Below are 14,887 nucleotides of genomic sequence, written 5' to 3'. Positions count from 1 at the left end.
CAATACAACATATGTTTTTAAGTCTTGAGAGCTACTTTCCACAGCAGTGAGGCTCTCTGACCATCGGTTGGATAGAGGACAGCTAATGAATGACAGCTAAAGGTCAACACCTTCATGCCAGGGTCAGCCCTAATAAGTTAAGACCAGCATATGCTTTACTCCAAGATAGGCCAACCTGAGGCTAAGAAACAGAATGGTTTGACCAAATCTGTAGCTTTTACTATGTTGTCACACCAAAAAGAACTTGCCATCTGGTAGTTTTACCTAAGAAGCAGAGATGATATTCTAATTGTGATATTTTAATTTTATCTAAACACACACAGAGACACAGACACACGCATTTTTATAAGGTCCTCCAGAGCTTTGAGAGTAGATAAGAACATGGATACTACAACAAGAATTTATGTTTAGCTTCACAGATCAACTTGAGATAAAGGATCAAAGTGATTTATGAAGAAGAAATGATAAATTGTTCAGCCATTTTGGATGCTCTGTCTGCCTAGATAGCCAACCCGAGTGGGTGGCATTTCCTTATCTCTTCATTTTACAATACATAGACAGGCTGAAGAATAATGGGTCAATCTAGTTTAAGGGCAAATGAAAACAGGAGAAGATTGGAGTGTAAAAGAAGGGAAAAATACTGGGCTTTTAATTGGTTCATAACCATGAAGCCAGTTACAACCCAAACACAGACTTGAGGAGATTTCCATAATAGGATTTCACATGATAGGTATCTCATAAATCTTTATTATAGAGTCTGTGATGATGTTAATTTAGGTAGGAGTATTACATTATTCTATGCACTACACAGTAGTCATTTTTCAAATATTAATAACTTGACTCCTTTAGGTTTAAAAAAATCCCTCAAAATGACCTGACTTCAGATGATAAATTTCTAGTCCAAAAGTTATTTTAGAAAACAAGCCACTCTTTTCAGAACAAATGGACAGGGTATTATTGCCAGTTTTTTTTTTCCTTCCATACATATTTTCTCTACCAGGGATCAAAGTAACTTCTTTGATCATTTATCTTTTCATTTTTTTCTTGAAAAAAAATTCACATTCTTTCCTTAAAAAGGGTAGATGATCTGAATTGGAAGAATCTCAAGAAAGCTTCTACCTCTCCAAAAGAATGATTTCCACAGGGCTCTTAGGCACCCCTCCCTCCCATTTTAAAACAGGAATAAAAGTGGAGCTAGAATGGCCTCATATCTTCATTTCCTTTTCTAATGGAGAAAAATCACCTATTTGTTTTAACTATGTACAAGAAAGCAAGAGTCTGTGCTTGCTTACATCACATCTTGGGCAAGGGAAGAGGAATGCTGTGAGAGCTTCTGTACACCAGAGGGAGCTGCGGTATCAATCTCCACTAGGGACCATGAACTGCTGCAGAGCAATACCACGCTGGTGAAAGGTAGAGCTTCTGGTAAAAGACACCATGGAGCCTCTTTCTGGACATATTTTTGGTTCTATGAAGGTGATGATGCTGAATTTATGCAAAAGCAACACTTGATGTGAAGAGCACAGAAAGGACAAAAAGCCCATCCTGAGCATGGAGACCTGGCCCTTGCCCACTCACAGGACACCTAAGCCACTCTCCAGAGGGGTCAAAGGAACATCAAAAGGGACAGCCAGCAGCTGGTGGCTACACAACCCCTAGCATGAATAATGGAGTGCTGTGAAAACGGGACTTGTGGAGAAATTGGCTACTAGTTTGGGCTGACAGCGAGCAGTAAGGACACAGAAGAGCAAGAAGAAATATTGGTTCCTATCAACCTAGCATTGCAAGTATCTGATGACTCAGCTCATCCCATCTTAGAATGCAATATCCTGAAGTCATCTGACAAGATTCCCAAATGCAGGGTGGAGACCCTTTAAATCCCGACAAATCATCTTCTGGGGAATGGAAAAACAAAATACAAAGAAAGCCCATGTTTCCGGCATCAGAGCCAAATTACCCTCTCCTGAGACCTTATGAAGCCAGGTCAAAGCACACAACACTTACACAAGCCCAGTGTTGGCAGGGAAACAGAGCTGGACAATAGTTCCTCATGCACAACCTGAAAAGTTTAATTCCAAACATTCATTTCAGTTCAGGGCTCATTTTCCGTGTTGCTCATGGCAACTGCTCTGATACCTTTGAGGTAATTTGCCTTTATAAAGCATTTATGTTTGTAATAAGAGCCTCAACCTAGACAGCTAACTTTTATAAAGCAGGCTGGGGGCTTTGACTGCAGAGTCACATTATAAGCAGCTGGGAAGGAAAAGGCAGCATACATGGTCATTACTACTAGCCCTTCAGGATGCCCCCAGTGGCAGGGACTGCTAAAGAGGACTTACATCTTGCTGCCCTTTCAATGGCAGATATTCAGTCTAAGGCAACAGAGGTGTCGGGGGAAAAGGGTAAACATATGGCCCAACTGGACAGCAATGCTATAGAGTAATCAATTGTTGAATGGAGTGGGGCTACACATTTTTCTCAAAGGCTCCTTGTTATGCTAGTGGTTGCAGGACACACTCCCTTCAGCAACCACCTTACATATTCTGCTGACCTCACACCTGCATTTGTAACCTACACTTATTTCTCTGGCTTTACACCATATACAATGGCATATTGATTTCTCTCTATGTAAGTCCCACTGATTTCTCTGCATGTATGTCCCACCCTGCAGATTCCTGAAACTCAGCACACCCAAGCATGAGCTCTTCCTCCTCACCAGGCTCCCTGCTCTCCTAATACTCCTCCTCTTGGTGACAACTCTGTTATCTGACCCAGTATCTAGAGGAGAAACCAAGTCTACTTTGGCTTTCTCTTCCACCTTTAATCCATAGATTTAGAGTTGGTAAATCTTTTCCTTTTTCTTTAGAAAAAAAGTTATTTTGTTCCTAAGTAACTTGCAAGTTATCCTCCTCCATTCTTTATTGTTACCACTATCACTTACCTGGACTATTGAAAAAAATCTTTCCACTGGGTCTCCCTGCCTCTCATATGATTCTTCTCAAATATAACTTCTACATGGTCACAGCGTCATCTTTTAACAAATCTGGTATCACTTGTCTATTTAAACTTCTGAGTAGCTTCCCACTGTCTTTATAAGATAAAGCCTATCCCTCTCCCCTTATTTCCCATCTCTTTTCCATACTTGCTCTTTCCATACTGAACTATCTGTAGTCAGACCCCACTCCTGCCCTCCTTTTGTTTGGGGCTCCCTCTTCACTCATCTGTCTGAGGGATTCCAATTTATTCTTTCAAAGCCCTTCTCTCAGGTGTTCTTTCAGTTAGAGGGAAGTTTCTGTGTAACTTCTATTATCTTGCACATGCCTCTTTTATTACAGTTAGCACACTTCTGGTCTATCTTGAGAGCAGATACTTGTGTCTTTAGGGTCTAGCACACAGTACACACACAATTGTACCTATACAAACTGTTGAAAAAAGGCTACATGACCTATTTACTCAGAGCAGCTAGATTGGATCAGCAGCTTTTATGGAACAGATGGGAGTTGGCAAGGTAATGGGGAGGGGGCAATGGCAGACAGATCTGAATAATAAACACTTGTGAAGGGCCTGACTACACAATCGAGCAAACTTGGATCAATGAGGTCTGTCTTCTGAGTCTACACTGCCTTGGAGGCTTGCTGATTTTATACAGTACAAACGACAAGCTCTTTGTCATTCCATTCAATTTTCTCTCTTTTTCCCCAAAGAAAGCAACAATTACAAAATGCTGGACCCTTCAAAAATAGCCTACGTTAGCTTTTAGTTTTCCACGATGGGCCCAGCGTGCCTCAGCCTACTTCTACTTTATCAGCAGGGAATCTCATTTCCATCCATGCTGCGCCTTCTATAGTGCCTCGGAGAACCTTACGTGAGATGCATATTGTAGGGCAGGAATTGTAGAGGGACAAAAATGAGAAGCGCTGAAGATCACATACATTATACCATCTGTGCTGTTTTGTTGCATTACACAAAACACAACTGTAAATGGGTACGATACAGTGTAGAATGACAACCTGCAACTTGACATTAATTTCTTGATCTTTCAAGGAGTACTGCTTTACTGGCAGCTACAAATGTCAGCCCCCCCCATACAGTCAGTGCTATTACAAGTGCATTAAAAACAGATTGAGTGTTTAATATATAAAATGCTATCTGGGTCTAAAGTACTCAGAACTTCACAGTACAGGAATCTGCTATGAGGCCTGTCAGGTAGGCCAGGTAGTTTAGTTTGAATTACCACAAAAACGTTCACATGCCCAAGAAACCCATTTTGGAGCTTAGAAGAACAAGTTGAGAAGGCAACTGTGTAAGGTTTTACCATTTTATTTGTGACTTACACTCATCAAATCTTTTTACTCTCCCACCCAGCATGTGGACTTGTATTCCTGAGCCAGTAATTAAGGCTGACAGAATGATGCCTTAGGATGGTCACCCCACAGAAACTGAGGCAGTTCCGTAATCAGCTCAGGGCCTAGATTAGGAACTCAGTTAGTCTGAATCCCAATTTGTAATTCCCACTATGTCCTCTCTTACCTGATTAATTAAATCCATGGCCCTTTTCCCCAGTAAACAATTCATTTTGACACCAGGTTTACACGAGCACCCCAAACTTCTTTCTAAGTCAGTTCTCAGTTGCAACCTCTGTGCATGGCAAGCATGAGATGAAGTGGACATAACTTCGGATGGCTATGGTTACCACTTCCTGTAGTATCGATGTTGGATGTACTTGTGTTGAATTATGAAAATGGAAGTGGTTCACCATCCAGGTTTTCCTTACTACTAAGCCAGTGTAGATAGTCTGAAATAGATGTAAATTCCTACTAATCATAGTTATTTGTGTTAACACTTTTTCATTTAATGTCTGGCTTTCTCAGCATCCATCTAGATGAGATAAAACGGGGACTCTGGAGTCAAAAATGCAATAAAGGATGCTGGTCTCCACAGTTCACCTCTATTTTATTACAAGCTTTTACAAGAGTCTGGTGTAGCTGGAAGAAAGCAAACAGCCCTGCTGTTGTAAAGGAACGTGCACATTCTACCAAGCAAGGTGTGTCCTATCCTTGAGAGCAAAGACCTGGACTACTTTAAAAGATACCTAGTCCCCCAACACTGGAACTGTTGGGGAAAACTTCAGAAAGGTACACTTTTACTTCTGTGAGACTCTTAGCATCTTTTTCAAAAGTAACTTTATTCAGTATTATTATGAGGCCTCTAATGGCAGCATTTGTTATAATGCAATCTCATGAGACCTAATTCTCTCAGTAAGACCAAGCCATAATCTCACCAGATGTCCACCCTGTTTCTAGGCAGAAGGCTGCCATTTACTCACTGAGGAACAACACTGAGGTTCAGCCACGCCAATTTACTGACTCAAGTGCTCTGCCTAGGAGTCAGGGCAGCTTGCTACAACACTGGTACCTTAACAGCAAAGGCGACTGTTCCTCTCTGGCTTCAGTTTCCTTCTAGGAAAAATGGTGAAGACCTTCTAAAGTTGACTTCTAAAGCAGTCTACTGATCAGAATAAAGGAAGAGTAAATGCTTGGTCAGTGGCTAGCTGAGATTCTTTGAAAGGGAGAAAAGGCAAGGTAGATTTTTTATAAGCAGGGAAGTTGTTCTTGCTTAGGTTTAATGTTCAGTTTTATTTAGAAAGCGAGAAGCTAAAGGGTGGAGGCCAGCCAAAATGCAGCCCACATAGGCGGACAGTCTGATCTGCTGGGTGGTGGTTCACCAGATGGTGATGGGATGATAAAAGACATGGATGAGGAAGAACTAGGAGGTGGAGGTAAAGTACCATCTGGGAACCAATTTGGCCTTTCCTTCACCAAAAACTTATTTAATAGGTAGGTTGTGCTTAGTGCCTCCGGGCCTCCCCTTACCTTCTCCCTCTAACTCGCAGCACTGGTACCCATCACCACTGTTACCCAGATTTCATGTTCTTGAGGCTTCTCAGACACTGAGTCCTCATCCTGCTCAAGTCCTCTGCATCTTTGGACCCCTGGCTTGCGCGATGTTGTCTTTTCCTGCTTTGCAGACTCTTCCACTATAGTCTCATTCATTCCACACTTTGAATTAAATCAAGTTATGAGAGGACTAAGAAACTATATTTCTAAGCTTCACCTCTTTTCTGAGTACCAGTCTCCTATTTTCATCTGACTACTAGGCAACTCTAACTTGCTCCCCATTTGTATGCCCCACAGAGAGGTCATCTTATTAGCTTTTCTAGTTTTTTTTTTCCTTTTTGGTTTTACTGCAGTTTTAACTCAGGGCCTTGCTTTGCTAGGCAGAAACTCTAGTTCTAAGGCTTGAGCCACACCAGTCCTTTTACAGGTAGGGTTTTCTATTTTGCCCTGGGCCAGTCTCAAATTGTGATTCTTCCCGTGTAGCTAGGATCATGGGCATGTGCCACCACACCTGGCTTGTCGATTGAGACAGGATCTCATTAACTTTTTGCCAGGATTAGCCTCGTCATTGATTCTCCCAATCTCTGCCTCCCAAGTACCTAGGATTATAGGAATGAGCCACCGAGTGTGGTCTGAACCTTTTAAGTTCATCATTCAAAGCCTCTAAATTTGGTCCCCAATCTCTCCATAACCTAATTTCCCATTATTCTCCCCATGCTCTGTATTTGCCACAAAGAGTAAAGTGGACATGAGTGGCCCTTTCTTATTGGCCCTGAAGCCAATCAGCCATCATCTCTGCATACCACATTGACCTTCATTATAGACTGTCTTGTTTAAGAGTTACTTATGCTTTTGTCTTCCCCACTGGGATAAAAGTAAGGCCTTCGTCTTACACATATGTATTGCTGTAAGAGCCCACCAAACATCACAATGTTTTGTATAATCAAGTGTTTTTTGAAAGGTCAAGAAGTATTTATCAGATGCTCACTGTGTACATGATACCGTATTCGATGCTAAGGACATAAGGATTAATGAGTCGTGGTGCTTGCCACAGAGAAAGTCAAACGTAATAGTGGGTAGGGACGCATGTCCCTGGAATTGTATAGCAGTAACACAGCTGACTTGTACAACTTAGCATGGGAGTACAATGATAAAGAAATCCACCAGGTACCTGTGGCTACTAAGAAGGAGCTATCAGCATGTTCTCAGGAGATCACAGAGCTGGGCTGTTTGTAGGCACATGAGAAGAGAATGGAGGAGTAAATAACTATCACTTCCTCATGCTTCACTTTGTATCAAATAATGTTCATCACTATGTACATTGCAACTTCTGTGATTATTATTAATATTATTATTAGTGATAGGGTCTCACTGTGTAACCCAGGCTAGCTTTGAAATTGTAATTCTCCTTCCTCAGCCTTCTGAGTGGCTGGGGTTACAGGTGTGTGCCATCATGCCCAGACATCCTGTGATTTTCCTTTTACAATTTCCTTAAGAAGAACGCCTCTCCCCTCCCCCCCCCCTCCGCCACCTCCCCATTTTATAGATAAAGACACTAGACTTAGAAAAGGCAAGTAACTGGGCCAAAGCAACACAGCTAATCATGTAGATAAACCACACATTTCAGCCCAGGTCTGTCTGTCTTACAAGCCTAATTCTTAACCCCTTTGTCACAAGTCTTCAAGTTTTGTATTTGGGGTGCTTACAATAAATGTAGTTTCCCAGGTCTCACTGCCTGCGATTCTGATTCTGTCAATATGGGATGGGGCCAAGGAAATGACATTGTTAATGATCTCCCTCAAGTGATTCTGCAATAGGTCACCTGCAGATCTCAGTGCAGAAATTCATTGTATCATATTCCTTCCCAGGAGAAGGGCAGTGCAGACAGAGGAGCCAGTGTGCGTAAAAGCCGAGGAGCATGAAATAGGAGCTATTTATAATTTATACTAGAGGAGGGACTACAGAGATGAATAACTAAGGATGTCTGTGCCTTTGAGAAGCTCAATGTGAGGTGAGCTATGATGTCTAGGCTTTAGGTTTCTTTCATTGAAAAGACATATGACATAGTCTTTTAATAAAATCAAAATCACCTGTTATTACTACTCCTCTGACACAGGAATTATTTATGTATTACCATTTTGTAGGTAATTTTCTACAAAGTTATGTTCATGCTGTTTGGTATTCTATGACATTTTACAACAAACGCTTTTCATTTTGTATAGTTTTCATAACCACCACTTTCAATGGCTACAAATGTTCCATTGGGCCGATGTGCCACAGTTATTAAATTGCTTCCTTATTATCAATGCCAATTTTTGGCAGCACTGAAATTCTTGAGACTTACATTTTGTGGCATGCACCCACAATTTGAAGGGAAAAGATGCTCACATGTTTGAAGTAGTGAGAAAGAAGGTATCTATGTGTAGAGCCTATTTGAACACACTCAGGCTACTGAGCAATTAAAGAATAATGAGTGATCTATAGAATGTGGTGCAATAATTTCCCATTATTGCTAATAGCAATAATACATTATTTTATTATATTTTATAACTTATAAAAGCAGTTTCACTACATAAACAAGTGCATTATAGCAATCTTATGAGGTAGGTAGAGCAGTCAGTTGCCACTGATGTGAAAAACAAGAGAGGTTCCGTGACCTACTTAAAAACAGAGAGACAGATTCAGAACTTGGGTCACATCAGATGACTCCAAAGTTCTTTATTCTATGTTGTAATGCCTTTTAATTTAAGATCAACACAAACACTAAACTACTTACGTTGAATAAAATCAGAATAAACGTGAAATAGGAAAACCTTCAAATCCAGGAAAAGTTCTGAGTCAGAACTACCTATTTTACAATAATGACTAACACCACCTACTATGGGTTGGCTTGTTTGTCTCCCTCCCCCCTTCCTATGTGCAAGCCCTAATCTCCAATATGACTGCACCTAAGGTTAAATGAGGTCATGAGCAGGGCCCTGATATTCTTATAAGAGACATCAGAGAGCTCGCTTTCTTTCTATAATGTCAGGATGTAGTGAAAAAGTGGCTATCTGTAAGCCAGTAAGAGAGCCCTCACATGAAGCCAAGTCAGTCACAACCTCAATCTTCGGCTTTCCAGCCTCAGAACTGTGAGAAAAAAAAATTCTGTTCTTTAAGTTATGCAGCCTGAGCAGACTAAGATAGATTTTGACACTGAGAAGTGGGATGCCATTGCAACAAATAGTTAAAAATGTAAAAGCAGCCGTAGACTGGGTGGAGGCTGGAGGGGTGATAACCGTGAACACAGCTTAACCGTAAATGCTGTTAGGGAGATGCTGGTGCGGACTCTGATGGAGATGAGGAACATGGTATTGGAAAGTGTCAGGAAGTTGCAAGGAATTTGAACTGTGTGCTAGTGCGTTGTGGAAGACAGAACTTTGAGAAGATAAAGTTGGATTTTTACTGAGAAGATTTCTAAGTCAAGTGTTGAAAAAGCACCTGGGTTCCTCCTGACAGCTTATGGTAAAATGGGAAAGGAGAAAGATGAATTGAAGAAGGAATTGGTACGCAAAAAAGAACCAGAAGTGGAAGATGTGGAAAATTCTGTCTGTCCACATGGCAGGACTGGGGCTTGTATTCCGGGTCTTATGCTTGGTAAGCAAGCAAGCACTTTACCACCTGAGCCGTACCTCCAGCCCCGAGAAAGCTTGTTCTTCACAGAATACTAAGAGTGTGGCTGACAATCATTTGATAAAAAGATCATGTATGGCTCACAGATTTAATCAGCTATCTCAGTAGGGGCCAGGAATAGGGATGGGATTATATCAGTAAAGATACTGTGAGCTTGGTCTAAAGGGGCAGAAAAAGTAGGGGGGAAATGAAAGAAAACCGCCAAATTTCTTGGTGCCTACATGACTGGGCCATAGAAGTACTCAGCTGTGAACTACACTGTTCAAGATAAGGGAAGAATGACCCTAAAAGTGGCAAAGAGACATCAGAGCTGCTTTTCCCACCAGAGGTCCACTAAATAAGGCTGTTTCCTTCTTGCACATGCTAAGTCTGCTTCTCCCATCCAAGTGCCAACCAGGGCCAACCTTGCTTAGCTTTCAAGATCAGATGAGATCAGGTGCATTCAGGATGGTATAGCTATAGATGTGAATCTGCTTCTCTAGAAATGAAGGGTCAGGGTGACTGTGAGCAGTGCCTCAGGGAGGAGAGCCACCTCTATCAGGGGGGAGAGGAATAGGGGTGAAGCTGCCACCCCTGTGGGTCTGAAGAACAGAGTATTAAACCAAAGAGGATTATTCTTGAGTCTTAAGATTTAATGGAATTTGACTTGCTAGATTTTGGATTTTTGGGACCCATCACACCTTCCTTTCTCTCTTCTGATTTCTTCCTTTTGGAATGAAGTTCGCAGTTGTAATTTTGGAAGCACATAATTTGTCTGGTTTCACAGGTTCACAGAATGTTGTCTTAGGAAGAATCATGCCTCGAATCTCAATTCATATTTGATTTAGATGGTACTTAGATGAGACTTTGGTCTTGGGCTTTGGAGTTCATTCTGCAATAAGACTTTTGAGGATGCTGGGATTTATTCTGCATGTGGTAAGGGCATGAATTCAGGAGGGGGAGAATGATCCCATGAACTAAATTGTTTCTCCCCCCCTCCAATTCATAGGATGAAGCCCTAACCCCCACAATGTGGGGCTACAAAGAGGTAATTCAGGTTAAATGACTTCATAGGGTTGGAGCTCAAACAGAATAAGACTGGTGTCCTTATAAGAAGAGATACCAGAACATTCATTCCTTTTGCTTTCTTTCTCACTATCATGTGAGGATACAAGAGAGAAGGTGGCTGTCTTCAAGCTAGGAAGAGCCCTTACCAGAAACCAAGTAAGTTAGAACATTGACCTTAGACTTTTCAGCCTCCAGAAATATATAACAGAAGTGTATTTTCTGTTATTTAGGCCATCCAGTATATGGTACTTTGTTATGGCAGCCTGAGCAGACTACAATACACAAAGAACAGACTTCAGTCTTTCTCTATGACAGCAGTGGATTTGGTAGGGAAAATATCCTTTGAGTTTCAAATTGCTAAACTCCGGCATTCCTTTTGCAACACTTTAAGAGGCAGTCACACCTAAATTCCATTATTATGGGAAGGGATATTTAAAGAAGACAAATAGCTGGGTGCAGGTGGCTCATGCCTGTAATCCTAGCTACTCCGGAGGCAGAGATGAGGAGGATCATGGTTCGAAGCCAGTCCAGGTAAATAGTTCACAAGACCCTATCTTGAAAAAAAAACCCTTCACAAAAAAGGGCTGGTGGAGTGGCTCAAGGTGTAGGCACTGAGTTAAAGCCCCAGTACCCAAAAAAACCAAACAGTAAAAGAATTGTTTGTAAGGGTTAACTACTGGTCTCTTTGCTTATCTCTGCTAAAGTAGAGTTCTCTGAGTCCCTGTAGTGTTTTGCTTTAAGGTTTTACAATCAATTGGGCACTTCTGGAAACACCCAGAGGGTCTTTGAAGAGACATTTATAGTCAGCATTTAGTGTAAAACATCCTTTCCCAAACCTGGCAACAACTCCCAGTGTATAATCACTTGCCACCTGTTCTTTTGAGATTGCTTTTGCATCATTACAAGCAAAGAAATCAATACCAGACCATTGATTTAGGAAAGAGACAAGATTGCATGGCAATAAGACATAAAGTTAGTCAAGCCCTACTTCTCGATTGTTTTGAAAGAACAGATAGTTCTATGCCCCTTTCTGAAATAGGTACTCATTCTGCATTGGTGATCTTATAGCAATAAAGACCCAAGATAGATAAGGCACCATAACCCCAATTGATATAATAGCTCTTGAGTGCTACACAGAATCTCAAAATGCCTTTTTAGACTCAATAGTAATATATTAACTTGAGTCCACCCCTTGTTTTAATTTTAAAAATGTAGGCTGGGGCACAGAGTCACTCTGCCAGTGCCACAAGAGTCAAGTGGTATAGGTGCTGTGACTGCAGAGACAGTTTGAAGGGCTGGTCCAAACATATATTCTGTCTTGACAGACAGTGAAGACTAATTGTTTACCTTATCCATTAATTTACTAAGGTACCATCTGGTCTTTCTAAGCCAAATTAACTTGTAAAAGTCATTTAGATATGTTAATTGGTTTTGAACCAGTGAATAGAATCAGTAAAAAGGGACTATGGGAATGGAGAACACTACCTTAAGTTTACACAGAGCTTTGTGTTCTTCAACCCCTTTCATACTTGCATTAGCTCACTTGATACTCAACTCAATCCCTTAAAATACTGAGGTGTTATTGTAAACCTCTGAAAGGGGAGAAAATTGAGGCCCAAAGATTTTTACTCTTATCTCTTAAAGTAGGGAAGAAGCTAATGGTAGTGGAAGAAATGAACATCTGCAAGGGTCATTCTTTTTCTTGACAAAGTTACTAAGTGGCAGAGCCAGGATCTAAGCCCAAATCTTCTGGATGTCATAGTCTGTGCCATGCTTCTCACACTGGTGAAGTCTGTTCAGCTCCCACAAACAAGAGAAAATGAATTCCTGTTGTTTAAGCCATCCAGTCTATGTACTCTGTTATGGCAGCCTGAGCAGACTAAGACGAAACACAAAGTAAAAACTTCAGAAATCTATGACACAGTAGATTTGGTAGGGGGAATATTCTTTGGGTTTCAAATTGCTAAATTCTGTCACTGACTTCCTTTTGCAACAATTTAAGAGACAGTCACACCTTACTGTTACAGTGAATGTTAACTGAGCAAGAATTCTTGATATCAAAAGTTTTAGACATCATGAAGTAGTGGCTTTCTAGAATAGGTGATATACATGCAAGAAATTAATAAATGACAACATAATGGACAAAGTGTAGGCAAAGGAGTCAGAGATATCTGTATTTAAATTCTAGCTCTATTACTTGCTAGCTGTGTGGCCCTATGCAAGTTAGTTTACCTCTCTGAGCGACATTTTCCTCAAGTGTCAAATGGAGAAAAAGATCTTAACCTCATAAAGGTGACGTAAAGATAAAATGATATAACCTAAAAGTTCCTGGCACATCAACAAACACTAGTTATCTTCCTCCATAAAAATGTTTCTCCAGAAAGCAGAGAAATTATGGAGCTGGGATGTTGTTTACTTTGTAAAGAATGAAGACAGAAACATGAAGTGGGAGGTATATAACAGACCTTATTTTTATAGATTGCTCTTATAAACAGCCACAGCTCAAGGGCTACTTCATTTAAGAAGACCTTCCATTAACTCTATCTCAGCATGCAGTACACTACTGTAACTCTGTCTCTTTACATGTCTGTTTTCTCCTCTAAATAATAAATAAGCCTCCTGCTTATTAGAGTAGCTGTAGAAAGGGAGATGCAGAATGAAGAAAGTGGAGGAAAGGAAAGGGTAAAGAAAAGCGGGCCCATCTGAGCATGAGTGTGTCGACTAAGATTACAGTGGTCTTTGCAGGGTTTTCTTACCTTGACTGCATAGTTACAGAGTGGGTCTTTAGCATAGGAAGCAGTGTAGTAAACAGCATCACCTGCTTCGCAGCATGGTTTGTCACTGGTCAGCCTGAAGTCTGACCAGCTGTCCACCCCAAAACGGAGCTGCTCCTTTTGCCCGGCCATGAAGAGATCTTCACACTTAATAGCTAGTTTCTTCAAGGCATCTGTATGAAGGCTTCGGATCTTACCCACCACTTCCTCCCGATTTTCAAGTCCACGATAAAGTGCCTGTCTCTGTGGCTTCTGGATGCCTCGACCCTGCCTGCAAGAGGGACCACGTCGGCTGGACAAGGACTCCATGCTGTTGGAAAATCTGTCCTTAATACTGAGAGTGGTTAAGCTGGAAATGCTGTTTGCTGCCGAATGAACAGGTCTGTCTTTGTGCAAAGGTCTCTCCAAGGAGTCGCAAGATTCAACGTCTAGTCCTTTGAGTTCACAGCTGATGGAAGAGCCAGCACTGCTGGCATCCCAGTTGGGGTCGATATCATAGGTGGGATTAGCTACGACGCATAGACTACTTTCCATGGATTTCTGGAGGTCTCTGGAGATTGGCTCTGTATTGGCTCTTATGATCATTTTCTTTGGCAGAGGGGGTGGTGTGGGTTGGGAAGCATTCAGTGTTTCTTGGTCTGTTTTCCCTCCAAAGGTGATGGTGTCATCTGAAGCTCCCTTGGGCTGCCGTGGATGCTTTGGAGGTATCATGGCTGCTCGAGATTGCCCTGTATTATTTTTAAAGAAAGAAGAAAAGAGAATTAAGCAAAGTTTTCAACTTCATTTCATAATTAAAACAAGTAAAAATGAGTGAGACAGCTGTTGGGAATCTAAGAAAGTCAATTCTTTCATTCAAAATGGGAAAACCACAAAGGACAAATACCTGAACACTGAAGGTATAAATCCAAGACTTGGGAGCAACAAATATGAATAATCTCTCAGCATCTCTCTATCAGAGCAATGGGGCACTAGTATGGGTGATGGGCTTTGTTTTCAAAGAAGAATTCAGGTTCTCCAGTCATGCCCCAAAAGAAGTGTCATTCACTACACTAGGACACTAAGAAAGGAAAGACACTCAAGAACACTTGCATGTGACAGCAGAGACGACAGCATTTGTGGATCAAGAAAATACTTGGGAGCATTATTGAAAACAGAACTGAAAGTAGCAATGGGACCACTATGCAGGGGTTCAGAAGATATTACCCTGTTCTTTTAATGTTGTTCCAAATTTACACTGTATTATATCTTCCACTTGTCATTATGTTTATAATTCACGGATACGGTATTTATGCTTAGAAGATAAAACACATGTGTGGGTTCAATGGTAACTTCAGGACATTACTTACTTAATGATAGAGAAATATACCAGAAAACTTCCTTAAGACATTAAAATTAGTCATCTTGTTAAAATGAGGCCTCTACTCAAGAGCTGAAGAGTTAGAACATAATGCCTCATTATGGATTGAATTATGTTGAAGTCCTAACCCCTGGTACCTG

The 14,887-nt window shown here is 41.1% G+C and overlaps 1 protein-coding gene across 7 annotated transcripts in view; it reads right to left on the bottom strand.

The window, feature by feature from the left end:
- Positions 1-14,887, bottom strand: part of Peak1 (pseudopodium enriched atypical kinase 1) — a 249,793-nt gene that overhangs the window by 11,725 nt on the left and 223,181 nt on the right. For all 7 annotated transcript variants that reach the window (XM_074061831.1, XM_074061830.1, XM_074061835.1 and 4 more), the window contains one exon: positions 13,373-14,118. In XM_074061831.1, coding sequence (XP_073917932.1) covers positions 13,373-14,118 — 746 coding nt within the window. The remainder of the gene's footprint in view (positions 1-13,372; positions 14,119-14,887) is intronic.

This window comes from Castor canadensis, chromosome 19 (assembly GCF_047511655.1).
Source record: "Castor canadensis chromosome 19, mCasCan1.hap1v2, whole genome shotgun sequence".
Classification (NCBI taxonomy): domain Eukaryota; kingdom Metazoa; phylum Chordata; class Mammalia; order Rodentia; family Castoridae; genus Castor; species Castor canadensis.
Note: the sequence above shows the minus strand (reverse complement) of the source record. Positions and strands in the feature narration are given on the sequence as shown.